Source organism: Mastigoproctus giganteus, chromosome 1, assembly GCF_048544385.1.
Source record: "Mastigoproctus giganteus isolate SK-2022 chromosome 1, ASM4854438v1, whole genome shotgun sequence".
Classification (NCBI taxonomy): Eukaryota; Metazoa; Arthropoda; class Arachnida; order Uropygi; family Thelyphonidae; genus Mastigoproctus; species Mastigoproctus giganteus.
Window position 1 is genome coordinate 207,037,356 of NC_143575.1, and position 16,121 is coordinate 207,053,476.

Below are 16,121 nucleotides of genomic sequence, written 5' to 3' on the forward strand. Positions count from 1 at the left end.
TGGATGACCTCTGATGATGACACTGAGATTGTGAAAGACACTGCAATGTTATCTCATTTTGGTCGCCTTTTCATTTGTTATCTTTATTTTAATTTCCAGTCTATTCTTCTTTTTCATGCCATATATCGCTCACAGTGTATACCATATATTCATTAGGTTTAAATCAAAATCTTCTTCACACTTTCTACTTACAATATATTTTATATATATATACACATTATGGCTCTAGTGTATGTTTTGCTAATGCAGTGTCCCCGATCCATAAGCTATGTTATCTTCTTTTCGTACAGGCACATTTCACCCCCATATTAATTAGCTTCTTAATACGATTATTCTTTACTATATATATATATACACATGCATATGTTCCTCTGTGTGTGTGTGTGTGTGTGTGTGTGTGTGTGTGTGTGTGTGTGTGTGTGTGTGTGTGTGTGTGTGTGTGTGTGTGTGTGTGTGTGTGTGTGTGTGTATGAACACTGGGTTTTCTGAAAAGAAAATTAAAAGTTTTATGTTTGTATGTTAACAAAGTTTTATGTTATATAATATATATAGGGGTCCGCGAACTTTTTTTAATTTTTGAAGGGGATCCGTACATCTCAGTAGTTTGGGAACCACTGCTCTAGATTATGCCCACTAGTAGTTAGTAACTACTAATCATATTTAATGATATTAGTATAACTGAATGAATAATTTTAAATCAAATGAACAAAAATTAACATTGCTGGTGCTCAGTTAAAGTCATCGCTATATAAATATTCAAACTGTTTTAACAGAGCAAATGATTAGGTATTCTAAACAGTCTTTTCTAGGGCTTGTTTGATAACCTTCAGAAAATTCTGGCAATGGTATATTAGTGTAGGCTGGGTGGGATGAGACTACTTTAAAGAATACAAATGCCAGTGGCTCATAATATTCCTATATATGTAGTCAGCCCTGGTAGTTTTAAGACACAAATTGCATAAGAAAATTGGCATTAGCATTAGTAGAGGCACATGATGCAAGAAAGCAAGCTTATACAGCATCAGAAAATAATAATAAAAAAAACCTTCCTATTTCACTGATCCATTCATTCCAAATGTTTGTCTAGTTCTGCCTTGAATTTATTTAAGCTATCAACTTCCACAACAACAGATGGAAGTCTGTTCCAGCAATCAACTACCCGCTGGCTAAAGGCAAACTTCCATACATCTATTCTACAATTGTCTTTCCTCAGTTTGAATCTATGCCCCCTCAGGTTTGTAATCTGAGCAAGAGAAAGAATCCCATCAGCGTTGAGCCTGCTCGATCCGTTCAAGGCCTTATATACCTCAAATCAGATCGCCTTGCAGGTGCCTAGTCTCCAGAAGCTGCAATTTACAGAAATTAAGCCTTTCTTCATAAGAGGACCCCTTCGTTCCTCTCACCAATCTTGTTGCCATTCTTTTTACTCGTTCTAGCAACTCTACATCCTTCTTAAAATGAGGCTTCCAGACCTGTACGCAGTACTCAAGGTGTGGCCTGACCACTGCTTTATACAAGGGGATAATCACCTCCTTATCCCTGCTCTCACAAAATTCCTGTATATCATTGACAAGACCCCATGAACTACTCTGGCAGCCTGTCTGCACTGCTCAGAAAACTTCATATCTGACTGCACAATTACTCCCAGGTGTCTTTCATTCTCCACTACCTGAGTGTAACACCACCCAGTTGGTACATTTCTCTGGGATTACTGCTACCCATATGCAGTACTTTGCATTTGTCAATGTTAAACTTCAGTTGCCACTTCTCAGCCCATCTACCCAACTTTTCCAGATCCTGTTGCAGCAGCATACTGTCATTACTGTTATTAACAACACTGCCAACCTTTGTATCATCTGCAAACTTTGACATTAAGCTTGATATACCTAAATCAACATCATTAATAAATATATAAAACAACAATGGGCCCAACACCGAATCCTGAGGGAAACCACTAATAACATTAGTCCACATAGCGCAGTATCCATTGATTGCCACTCTGTCTTCTCCCACTCAACCATTCTTTTATCCATTGTAGCAACTTGTCCTTAATGCCACACTGCTCCAATTTGTACAGTAGTCTTCCATGTGCAACACTATCAAAAACTTTATTGAAATACAATAGATGTTGTAAATTACACTTACTTGTTATATTATGTATACATTCTTGATATTCGCTGATTACAGAATTCATCTTCTCTTTGGTAATGATGGGTTCTTCTGTCTATGAAATAAAAAGTCTCATAAAACAAAATGGTGAAAAAACATAAATGTAAAAAATTTAAGTTGCATTTTCATTCAAAATATGCTTTCATTTTTTTAATCAGTAATAGTACAAGTAAAAAAAGTTTAGAATTACAACAATTTCTGGTTTATTTTTATTTATTTCATTATCAGAACACAAACAAGGAAGAAAACGAACTTGCTAAAATTCAGTAAACCAAGAACTATATTGTCCTTTTATGTTTGGTGGCCAGCAGACTTTCAACTGTCAAGATAGTCATCAATGATCTAAATTAACTTTTAAGGCCATATAGCCTTAACTATATTAAATATTTCAAGCCAAACTTTGTTACTTTGCATTAGTAGTCTTAGTCAAAGGGATGCACATATATGGTCTGACCAACAAACATATAAGCTTGTAAGGTGTACATGTTATTTTCAATGAAACAAAACTTATTAGTTCTGTTGAAACCGAAATGAAAATATTACAATCATAAAATATAAACATAACAAAAACTAACAGTCCCATTTTCCACCTTCAAATAACTGTTAAGAGCACAGAAATACTTACACAGGTGCACATATTAATGTTTTGTCAAATACACAAAGGAATCAACATGTAAATAATAATTTGATAATATAAACCAGAGCAGAGCTATGATGCTCAATACGTTCTATGTTGATTTCAATATTTGTAAAACAATGTTTATTTTTTTAAAATGTAATTTAATGTAATTTTCCTTCTGCAATATAAATTACTATTTTATTACAGTTATATATAAATATGAGTATATATAAATCGTAAACATAGAGATTCACTAGAAAATTTTACCTATGCAGACACCTTATTGCATAGTTATTTTTCTATATATATGAGGTGCGGCAATAAAGTACTCTGAATGGTGCTGTTGTAGTCATGTTCAATGAGTTTTTGCTTTAAACTAGGAAAATATGCAACAGAAATGTATGAAATGTTAAGTCGTACCAGTGTGTTTTAAAAGAATAATTGGTTCAAAGACAGATGTGAGGATGTTTGCAATGACCCAAGAAGTGGGCACCTGTCATCCTCTTAAATGAAGATAGAGCTGCAAAAGTTCAGGAAATTGTGACAAGAGGTCATTGTTTGACCCCTCAGGATGATACGGATGAGATATATGAATAAGGAGACAATTCAACAAATTCTGCATGAAGATTAGGAGAAAAGATTCAGTCTGTGCAAATTTTGTGCCTCACAGATGAGTAGAAGCAATGAAGAGTGTCATCATGTGAAGACTTCATTCAAACTTGTCCAAGCAATCCTAATTTTCTCGAATGTATTGTCATTGGAGATGAGCATTGGGTGTTTCAGTACAACACAGAGAAGAACCCATTGAAAGACTATTGAAGCACATTTTTTGGGTGAGGCTATAATTTTGAGAGAAAGACAGCTGGTTCTTGTTGTATGAAAATACACCTACCCATATTGTATTTGTTGTGAAGACATTTCCAAAAAAAAACATGCCACTGTACAAATCCACCATCCACCCTACTCTCCCAATCTAGCATTAGTGCACTTCTTCCTCTTTCCCAAGGTGAAAACCGCCCACAGAGGAAAGAGATTTCAGGGTGTTGAGGACATAGAGAAAAATGTAACCACCAATCTGAACATCATCTCTTTAGATGCTTTCACTGACTCTTTCAGAAACTTTTAGAATAGTGTATTAAGTGCATTCAACCAGGTGGTGATTAAAATTGATTGAATAAAAATAAAACAATTTTTGAGCTGCTTCACTTTGCATTCTTTTTAATGCACTAGTCTGGGAACTTAGCCGCACCTCATTATGTAAATTGCATTGTTTTATTCTGCACCAGCATAATATTGCTATATATCCCACAGAAATTGTGCTTCAAGAAGTTCACTGCACATGTTTAATAATGCAGTTGATGTTGAGAAAGATGTTCCACCTCACCTTCTGCACAGCTCACACTAAACAACTTCATTTGCACTGTTTTATCATGCAGCTGTCATTATAGGCTATGTGATTAGAATGTAATTTCTGAAACAGGTCTCATCTTTTAAATAAATGGCAGATTTCTCTTTTTGAGGAAGGCATTATTTAATTCTTTTATGGGTGAATTTTCCAAATGTGTATGTGAGCTCTGGGGAGTGTTTTCCAGATCTAGGGAATGAATTTCTTCATGGAATTTTGAAAAATATGAAAATATTGTGCATAAATACTTATAAATATTAAGTTGTTCTTATTTTGATTTGCTTGCCAGACATTAGAGTAAAACTGTCAAAGATCAAATCAGAATAAAAAAAAAGAAAAGAAAAAAGTTTCTTGACTATTTCATTTTAGATGCAGTAATACCCATTTATATAGCATTTGATTGAATTTCATTAATTTTTGGAGCTGAATGAAGGAAATTTCTTCAATTTTAGCTTTTTAAAGTTGAGCTTTAGCTCAACTTTAAATAAGCTTCAATCTTTCCACTGATACTATGTGACAAAATTCTTAGCTCTTCTACTCCACACAACTGGTAAGTGCAGTAAAGTCCAGCAACAGTTAACGTTTTTTAAAATTTTTTTTTTTTTATTATTTTATTTCATAGTGCTCATGGGCATATATAATGGGCAATCAGATTTAGTGTTAAAGTCACACACCAATATAGTCCATTACATTGAGGTTTTACTAAACTTTAAATTGGGATTTCACATAATTTCAATCTCACATCAGATATCAGATGGATGGGAGATAGAAATTTCTGTTCAGCAGCTGCAAAACAATAGAACAGCTCCCAACTACCCTTAGGTTTTGTATTTTGCATTCAGATAACATGAATGTGTTCAAAAAGAGATTTTTATTTTATTTTTAAATAAGTAACTCTCTTGAAATCTAGAAATATTAAAAATATACCAGAGAAAAATATTTACCTGTGAATAGGCATGGATAACAATTTTAGATGTCCAGCATTTAAGCTGATTTTGTAATACAGCTTCCTTATTTTGCAATCTTTTCACTACAGAGTGATGATCTTTTTTAAGTTTTTGAAGAGCTTCTTGGTGTTGCTGCTTTTCTGTTTGTAACTGATTCTGATATTTTTGTAACTTTTCCCTTAATTTTATTTCTGCATCACACATGGACTTCAACTTATGCAACAAATTATCTCTTTCTTCTGTTAATTTATTTTTCTCAATTTCTAGGGTCTTTTTACAATGTGAAGTGTCCTTCGTTAAGCCTTTGTCCTCTTCCTGAAAAGAATCAAGAAATTTCATAACACATTTATATAAATATACCAGTATAAACTTCTGCTCAAAAAGCATTATAAGCAGGATCCCCCCCCCCCCACCAAATTTTGGAAGTTATTTTTCATTTATATCAATATTTTTGTAAATAAATTGATTTTTTAGCCTTTTTTTTTTTTTTGCAGTATTTATGAAGTTTAAATTAAGTTGAAAACCAGTGCATTAAATGTATTATGCTTTGCTTTTTTTCAGCACTTTCAACCTTTTATTTTGTTTAAAAAGAATGAAAATTTTTAAATATTTTATTAAATTTAACTAAATATGCCTTGAGTATTATTGTATAAGCATGATAAATGTAGTATTAATATAATAATAATACTTTCACTAATGAAATTTACTGATACCATATTTGAACATATGCACATAATAAGATACTAATTACTGTACAGTACAGAAAGTGGATGAATGTTGAATTTCAAAAAGCTAACAAGTGCATGCAAATGCAACAATGAACAGCAGACACTGAGTTATAAAGGACAGCCTATCTACCTTCAAAGATTTGAGTTAAATATGAAATAAATGCATGGGAAATGATCTGTATGAAGAAAAGAAAACTAGATGATTAATGATTCTTAAAATTTAGTTTTTATTATCCTTCAAGGCCAAATTTATTATCCTTCATCAAGGCCAAAAATCACAAGGAAGAAGTATTATATCCAGGTATATTCCCTTTTGACTTTAACAAAAGTGATATATGTGTGTGTATATATATATATATATATATATATATATAAAAACGGGAATGCTATAGCCATTGAAAAAAAAAAAAAAAATGCATGTTATTTCATAGGATTGAAAATACAGTTGGGAAAAACTGTCCTTAATAAAGCAGCCTAAAAGAAAAACAAGTAACAAGAAGATAGAGATTATCTTTATTTTAAAGAGCATGATAAGTGGGAGTGTTACAATGGGAGCTTACTGTATATATATATATAGTAACAAATAATGGTACTAAGAAGCTAATTAATATAGGGGGTACTTGTTTTTCTTTTAGGCTGCTTTATTAAGGACAGTTTTTCCCAACTGTATTTTCAATCCTATGAAATAACATGCATTTTTTTTTTTTTTTTTTTTCAATGGCTTCTTAATTAGCTTCTTAGTACCATTATTCGTTACTATATATATATATATATATATATATATATATATATAATGTGATGTAAAAGTTAGGCAAAAGTAATAAAAATAAATAAATATGAATATGAAGCTATCATTTTCACCGTACTGCTGGCTGATGTTTTTATTTTAAATATCATATTTATTTTAATTATCAGATATATATATATATATATATATATACAGTAAACTCCCATTGTAACACTCCCACTTATCATGCTCTTTAAAATAAAGATAATCTCTATCTTCTTGTTACTTGTTTTTCTTTTAGGCTGCTTTATTAAGGACAGTTTTTCCCAACTGTATTTTCAATCCTATGAAATAACATGCATTTTTTTTTTTTTTTTTTTTTTTCAATGGCTATAGCATTCCCGTTTTTATATATATATATACACACACACATATATCACTTTTGTTAAAGTCAAAAGGGAATATACCTGGATATAATACTTCTTCCTTGTGATTTTTGGCCTTGATGAAGGATAATTAATATAGGGGGGAGTGCCTGTACGAAAAAAGATAATAATAGTAATATAGCTTATGGATCAGGGACACTGCATTAGTAAAACGTACCCTACAGCCATAATGTGTATATATATATAATATTGTAAGTAGAACGCGTAGATTAGATTTAATTGGTTTAAGTCTAATGAAAATACGGTATACACTGGGAGTGATATATGGAATGAAAATGAGGAAGAAATTGACTGGAGATTAAAATAAGCAGTGAAAAAGCGACTAAGATGGAATAACATTGCGGTGTCTCTCACAATTTCAGTGTCATCATTAGAGGTCATCCACCAAAATTATGAAAAAGACAGCAATGTTCTTGCTTCTGTTTCCGACATGATCTGTATGCTATTGTGCACGTGTAGTTGCCACGTGCTGTGAAGGTAAATTTAGATATGAATTTTGCATTAATAAGATTATAAAGGATGTGCCAATAAAAGTGGTTATAATACGTAGTGCATACAGATCATGGATGACCTTACAGAAGCAAGTGAAAAGAATTGCAAAACTGGACAAATAAGGAATATCAGTATAGGTCGGAAGAAAGGGACTTACCATTACTTTGTAAGACTGACCAAAAGAACAATATGGCGGGGTGCCGGTATATTTAAGTGGAGGAATACTAGCGGCTCCTAGCGTTAGGTGTGGGGATATAAAAAAAAAAAAATTATGGTGTTTGTATAGATAGGAATGATATGAAATAAGGTAAAATTAAATATGTTTACAATATATACATGTTTAATACACTGTATTAGGCCAATTGGTGGGTACAAGTTTTCTAGACTGTAAGACACCACAGAGGCCTAGTGTATTGTATATACACTATATACATACTTGGCGTGTATGGGTTTAGTTATTAATTAAAGATTATGCTGTTTAATTTAATGTCCCATAGTTTTTTATGCTTTAAGATGTTAAGGGCTTTACTGAAGTGGTAGCGAAGATATGGTTTAGGAAAATGGTTGTTAATTAGTTTATGGTATAGTATCTGGATGTTATCGATAGTTGTTTCCTTGTTGCTGCAAATGGTAGCTATTCTGATGTTTTGGGTTAGTATAACGTTAGCATATACTCCTCTAGAAATATTGGAGTTCCACTGTGTGAGGTTGACTATATTAAAGTTGAAGGCGTCACGTTTGTTGTATAGGTTGATGGCAGCTTTGTTGTTTATTAATGTAATATCTAGATCTAGGAAATGGGCTGTAGTATTGTTGTTGTTTGTTTTTTCTAGTATGAGTTCATTGGGGTATAGGTGTCCATAATCTGTGATGAAATTAGGGCAGTTAATAACTATGGGATCATCTATATATCTGTAGAAGTTAAGGTTCTGTGGAAATGAGTTTTCAGACCAGTATAGATAAAGGTTATCTATAATGCATGAAGCAGGACTTCCCATGGGTGTTCCGTTAGTTTGCTGATATACTGTTTTACCGTCGTATACAAAGTTATTGGATATACACAGGTTCAGTAGGTTGTTCCAGTAATTGGTATTGCAGGTTATATTCTCTCTACATTTACATAAATATCTTTGAGTACAGTTTTTAGTTTGGTTTGGTTAATGCTGATAAATAAGATGTGGAAGTCAAGGGTTTGTATATTGGTAACATTATTATTCTGTAAGAAATTTAATACTGGTAGGTTGTTGCCTATGATTCTGCTATTTTGTATGATGTTTAATAGTGGTTGCAGTAGCTGTTCCAGTGTTTTGCCCGGTTTGTGTACATAGCTATTTTTGCAGGACGTTATAAATCTGAATCCTATGGGTTTTTTGTGGAATTTTGGAATGAAATATGTATATGGTAAGTTGTAATTGTTAATGTTCAGTTTTAATTTTTTGTTGAAAGCTATGAGTTTCTTTGTAATAATATTGCAGGTACTGGATATTGGTTTGTATGTGTTGCTGGAGTTAAGTTCAGTTATCAAGGTGTGTGCATAAAAAGTTTTGCAAATAAAGGCATAATTGTTTGATGCTTTATCCACAGGTGTAATGATAAAGTCTTTGTGTATATCTAGTAGTTTTTGTTTTAGTTTAGCTAAGTTATAGTAGTTGGTTTTGTACTGGCTATATATATTTGAACTTAGTGATGCATATTTATGTTTTAATAGGTTGAAGGTATAGCTAATCCACATGTGGTATGCCTCTATAGGTGTACTATGTTTATATGCTAGTCGAAAGCAGTAGTTTATCAGGTCTTGATATAGCTGTTTATTGAATGCAGTTAGATTTATTTTGGTACATGGTCTGAATTTGAATCCTTGTGCTAGTATATGTCCGAGTGTTGGGTCTGCAACGATGTTTAAATTTCCCGTGATGATGTGCCCATGGTCTGGATCAATATATTGTTGTATGTTATGTTGTTTGCATATGCAGTTAGTGTCTGTATTTTAGGATATTAAATTAGTTGCTATGGATTTGTAGTTGCAGGCTAATATTCCAAAGGGTTTCTTATATTTATATCTAACTTTTATGTTGCATTGGCTATTGTTAGGAAGCAGGTCATTATGATGATTTATATATTTATTGATGTTGATGTTATCCATTATTTAGTTATGGAAATTTAAGATTATGATGGATTCTTTTGTATCAGTTATATTGTGTGGGTTTTTTAGATTGAATTTACAGATATAGTCTATTATATGAAAGAGGTGTTTGGACTGGAAGTTGAATAACTGTATGAACTTGTGCAGTGTACTGCACAAGTTCAGTATACTGTATACTTCAGTACACAAACACAGTATACTGTGTTTAGTGCTGCTGAAAAGTAAGTTATGTATATATTGTACATCTATGTTCATGTGTTCTATGTCTATATTTACTTCAGTAAAGCCCTTAACATCTTAAAGCATAAAAAACTATGGGACATTAAATTAAACAGCATAATCTTTAATTAAGAACTAAACCCATACACACCAAGTATGTATATAGTGTATATACAATACACTAGGCCTCTGTGGTGTCTTACAGTCTAGAAAACTTGTAACCACCAATTGGCCTAATACAGTGTATTAAACATGTATATATTGTAAACATATTTAATTTTACCTTATTTCATATCATTCCTATCTGTACAAACACCATAAAAAAAATTTTTTTTTTCCCCCCCACACCTAACGCTAGGAGCCGCTAGCGTTCCTCCACATAAATATACCGGCACCCCGCTATAGTGTTCTTTTGGTCAGTCTTACAAAGTAACGGTAAGTCCCTTTCTTCCGACCTATACTGATATTCCTTATTTATCCAGTTTATCAATTCTTTTCACTTGCTTCTGTAAGGTCATCCATGATCTGTATGCACTACGTATTATAACCACTTTTATTTTTAGATTTAACGCATTTTTAGGGAATAAAGCACAATTACAAAATGAGGAGGCACGCTTGATAGACATAAACAAAGCTGTGTGCGTGTAGCAACTGAATAAACAACACCGTAAAGGCAGAGATACACTATTAGCACCTCACATTTTACTAAAGCACATTTCTAGGGGTTACTACCATAAAACAATAAAAACAATTTCCAGTTGTATTTCTGCTAGTGGAATCTGTTATAAACTGGTAGTAAAACTCGATCTAATTGCATTTGCGATTATACCGATTGCTGGAATCATGTTTGTTTTTACGTTATTATGGTGAAATGTTTCCCCTTCACTGATATAAAAAACATAAATACATTTTCAGAATCTTCTCTTCATTCCTATCATGTTGCGTTCGGTTGGGGTGATTCTGCATTTGACTGCCATTTCTTGTAAACACAAAGGGAATCGTGCATAAGCAAATTTGGTTCGTGTTATATAAGATATTGTTCCCCCTATTTATAAATCGTGTACGATCAAATTCGTGTAGTGTAAACATGTGTTACACGAGGACTGACTGTACAGTAAACTCTTGATTTAACGGACTAATAGGGGAGGGGTATCCATTAATGCCAAAAGTCCATTAAATCGAATGTAACCTGGTGGGGCATTTTTTTATTGTTCTTAATGTAAAAAAGAACTATTAACACTGTATTTTAAAGAAAAATGTTGCAATTTGGCCTTTGATTTACAGATATCAGAAACAGTTTGTTTTTTTACGCCGTAAATTTCACAAATGTGCTACTGAGATGCCTTGTTCTAATTTCTCAATTAGCTCTAATTTCTGTGTTCACACGCTTTCTTTTAACTCCTCTATCACTTGATGCCATTTTAAATTGTAAGGATTGCAAAATTATTTAATAAATAGTCACAATGCAGAAATACTCTGTATACAACCTGACCACATGACAGTTTGAGGCAGACTGAGACTGAAACAAAGTGAGTTAGTAGGCCTGCAGTTTAGTGTCCTGAGTCACGTTCAGCTCGCAAGTCACCGCCTGCTCTTATCTGTTATCTATAATCTGGGAAACAGCTATTTTACACATTTTCAGAAAGAATAAAAAACAATTTCTTGAATTTGATTTCAGTAATGGAAATAGGTAATTATTATTAATTTTTAATTAATAATAACACTGAAGTTTTGTATAACCTAAAAAAAAATAATATGGTCGAGATTAATATGTACATTACTGTATTATTATTTGTCCAGTCTGTTAAATCTGAAATCCGTTATATTGGGGTCCGTTAAATCGAGGGTTTACTATACACTGAGGCGGTATGTTTTAGTTCCCATTTCCTCCAACAGATAGTGGTAGAGAGAATGTCCAGTAGGCGGCTGAAAGTAACAACAAGTTTGTTAGTGTTCCATGTCAAGCTTTTTCAATGGAGCAATAAATAAAAATCAAATTTTGCTTTAAACTGAAAGGAAAATTTAACATTTCATACATTTCAACAGAAATGTATGAAATGTTAAAAGCTGTTTATGGTGATGAAACGTTAAGTTGTACCAGTGTGTTTGAAAAATATAAGCGGCTCAAAGATGGATGCGAGGATGTTTGTGATGACCCAAGAAGTGGGTGTATGTCAACCTCCTCAAAATGAGGATAGAGTTGCAAAAGTTTAGGAAATTGTGGCAAGAGATTGTTGTTTGGCCCTCAGAATGATAGCTGATGAGTTGGATATGAATAAGGAGATGATTTGTCAAATTTTGCATGAAGATTTAAGAAAAAGGAAAGTCTGTGCAAAATTTGTGCCACACAGCCTCAGAGATGAGCAGAAGCAACGAAGAGTGTCATCAAGCGAAGACGTCATCCAGACTTGTCAAGACATGTCACCAGAGATGTGTGTGTTGGGTGTTCCAGTACAACCAACAAAGCATCAGAGCATGCAGTGGACTTCCAAGGCCCAAAAAATTTCATTTACAGAAGTCCAGGATCAAGACGAAGCTGATCATGATTTTCAACAAACAGGGTGTGATTCACAAGGAATTTGTATCCAAATGGATGAAAGTTAATAGTGCATTCTATCTACAGGTAGTTGAAAGAATACTGAAGTGCATTTCTCGGGTGAGGCTGTAATTTTGAGAGACAGGCAGCTGGTTCTTGTTGCATGACAATGCCCCTGCTCATTTCACACTTGTTATGAAAATCAACACAGCATTCCACAGATTACCTATCCACCCTACTCTCCCATCTAGCACCAACAGACTTCTTCCTCTTCCCCCTCCCCAAGGTGAAAACTTCCTTCAAAGAGATTTCAGGATGCTAAAGACATAAAGGGAAACTTAACCACCAAACTGAACATGATCTCTTTGGATGCCTTCACTGACTCTTTTCAGAAACTTTTAGAACAGTGTAATAAGTGCATTCAATCACGTGATGATCGTTTTGAATAAAAATTAAACCATTTTTGAGTCCCTTCACTTTGTGTTCTTTTTATTGCACCAATCCAAAATGGGTGTTTGTTATGAAATTATGACAATAGCATGTAAGCTTGCAGTTCTGTTGCTAGAATATATGCAAGGTGCTTTGAAGTTGTGTTGAAACAATTTGTGAAACAATTACTATAACAAGTTGTTATGGAAACACTCACAATTACCTAATAATATTTAATGATAATATGCATGTTTTATTAATTATAAATTAAGTTTTCCTATATTTTCAATAGTGACCTCAAAATGTAAGTGTTTTACACTTATGATATGATAGTACCATAAGTATAAAACTTGACTTTAGATAGTATTAGTTGTAAATGCTGATAACATTCTTCTTCTTGCTCAGATAACACATAAGTGGGCATAAATTTAAACTGAAGAACTGAATGGTTGCAATACAGATGCGAGGAAATTTTCCTTCAGCCAGTGGGTGGTTAGTTTGAATAAATTTAAGGAGGAACTAGACAAATTATTAAAGTGGCTTTTTTTGGCTGATGCTATATAAGCTTGCTTTTTTGCATTGTGCCTTTACAAATGCTAATGGATTATGATGTTGATTATGATTATGTCACATTATATGTTATTCTTGCTTTCATATATACAGTTTGTTTGTTTGTTATTTGGTTTTTAAGGAGCATAGCAACTAATGCCATATTGCTCTGGGGATATGCGGTGGTCATTCCCTGACCTTTCCGCATCCTCCGTATTTGGTGGCCACGGGCTCAAATCCCAGTCTAATCAAAAAGCGTTTGCTGCTCCTGCCCACCTGGCTACGGAGGCACCCATATATACAGTGAATGCAGCTTATTGTGATTATGGTTAATGTTATTGTTCATGTAATGTTATCATTTTTTATGAAGTCCAATCAGACATAGAAAAAAAATGTTTGCCGTAATCAGTGCTTTGGTTTCTGTTATCACTTTTTTTTGCCTTATTGTCTTGTTTCTGCATGTGCAGAAACAAGACAATTTCTGTACATGCAGTGGAAGTGAGTAGGTAACATCTGATTTGTTCTTAAACTCCGGCACATTTCTTCTTACAGATTGCATGGTTTCAATGTTTTTATTCTGAGAAAGAAAGTACTATTATCTATACTCCTACCAATCACTGTTTTACAGTAGAGTCATTAACCCTTTTTAATTTTAATATTTTCATGATTTTAATATTTTCTTTATTTGTTTTTAATGGTTTGTATAGATTCCCAGAAACACTTATTTGTATAGATTTCCAGAAATTGTGACAGTTTAATTTTTATTGATGACTATAATATATATATTTTTTTGACTATTTCTTGAAGAAATAGTGAAAAATAGTTAAAAAAGTATTTTTTATTGTTTGATTTTAATGTTTTCTTTCTATCCACATACACCTTTATATGTACACATTTCCACTTTGCATCAATAAACAATGCTGAGCAGCCACATTCTTGTTTCTTCAGTTATTATTATCAATTAAGCTGAGTCCTGAAGTCATCACAATAAGTGGCATTCACTGTATTCGCTTTTGATTTAAAATATAAATTATTAGTATCGGCAAATGTTCAAGGAAGCAAGGTTATGCTGCATCAGCCACAAATAAATAAATAAATAGAAATTAAAAACCTTTCCACAACCTGTCCCCTCCTCTCTAATACACTGTCTAAATTCTTCCTTAAATTCATTTAAACACTTATTTGTATAGATTTCCAGAAACTGTAACAGTTTAATTTCCCACTTCCATAACACCAGATGGAAGTTTTTCCAACAATCAACTACCCTCTGGCTAAAGGAAAATTTCTGCACATCTATCTTGCAATCATCCTTCCTTAACTAAAATTTGTGCCCCCCTTATGTGTTGTCTGAGGAGGAGTAAGGATGCTATCAATGCTTCTCTACATAACAATGCTATCAATGCATTGTCTGAGAAAGAATATGGATGCTGTCAACATTTAGCTTATTCAGTCCATTCAAAACCTTGTTGGAACACCTCAATCAGATCTCTTTCCAGTTGCTTATTTCCAGATGTTGCAATTTGCAACTGATGTCTTTCTTGGTAAGAATATCCTTCTGTTCCCCTCAATAATTTTGTTTCTCCTCTCTGCACTAACTACATCAAGGTATAATTTTTATTACTAATTAGTTAAAATTGCTAATTATGGCTTTTTGATTTTTTTACTTTTTTTGTCACAACAATAGCTAGAAATCTTATGCAGTAACATTCCATTCCATACGTGATCACAAATATACATTCCATTAATGTTAATCCACAGAGTTCTCTTGGCTAAAGTCATTCCTATTTGAACAATTTCCATAGAAAAGTTTGCAAATACAAAATGCACATTCTTGTTCTTTACATTTGAAATTAATCTGTTAAAGATAAGCATAAGGGCCATCTAAGAAAGCCCCCAAGCTTGTGATCTGTCTTCTACTTTTCTGACTGGTGGGCAAGTTGCTTCCCCTGACTGTTAAATACTTGTAGTGGTGGTTGGCAAGTTATCTTTCCATCTTCTAACTTCTTGAGAAATGCTGGAGTATATCAAGTTTTTTTGAAGTCACATAAAACTTTCTCAAGTTTTATGCAACAAAAAAATTGTAGTTTGTCAGTTTAGCCCTTTGGTGTTTTTATGATGGTACAATTGCAGAATTATAATCACCAAATAAGCAGAATTAAAAAACAAATTCTAAACTCTATGCTACTAAACTGCTTTCATTTCAAATAATTACTATACTTTTTCAAAAACAATTAACTTTTAAGCTTGTACAAGCCTCCTCAAGCTCCTCTAAAATTAATTTAATATCTTTTATTATTATGATTTTATTATGACATTAATATTATCCTTTATGGGCTTTATTTATAACCTAGACTATAAAGAAATGCATCATGCTGAAGCTTGGCAGACCTTGGATTTATGATTACTAGCACTGTAATTTGTATTAAATAATTTCTTCCTGTTATACCGATGCTCTTCTTTTAGCATTTATTTGTAATCCCGAATACCCCTTATTATATATTTCAGTAATTTGACATATTGTTCTTCAAATATGTGTGCATATATTATTTTCAACTACTCTTAATATTACTCCCAGAAAGTAATCCTGTTAAACCAAAAGCAGTGGTTTAGTAGTTTGCCTCCAATTACCTACAGAGAAAATAGTATATGTGTTACAGTATAACTTTACACATTTATTTTTCTAAGGGCTATACTAGACAAGCGCTTAAAATG

General features: G+C 32.8%; 1 protein-coding gene across 1 annotated transcript in view; it reads right to left on the minus strand.

Annotated features, from left to right (window-relative positions):
* LOC150091476 (uncharacterized) overlaps nt 1–16,121 on the minus strand; it is a 274,324-nt gene that overhangs the window by 20,142 nt on the left and 238,061 nt on the right. The window contains exons 19-20 of the mRNA XM_090368574.1: nt 5,138–5,455; nt 2,146–2,224 (exon numbers count right to left, since the gene is read on the minus strand). Of these exons, the coding sequence (XP_090224700.1) occupies nt 2,146–2,224; nt 5,138–5,455 (397 nt within the window). The remainder of the gene's footprint in view (nt 1–2,145; nt 2,225–5,137; nt 5,456–16,121) is intronic.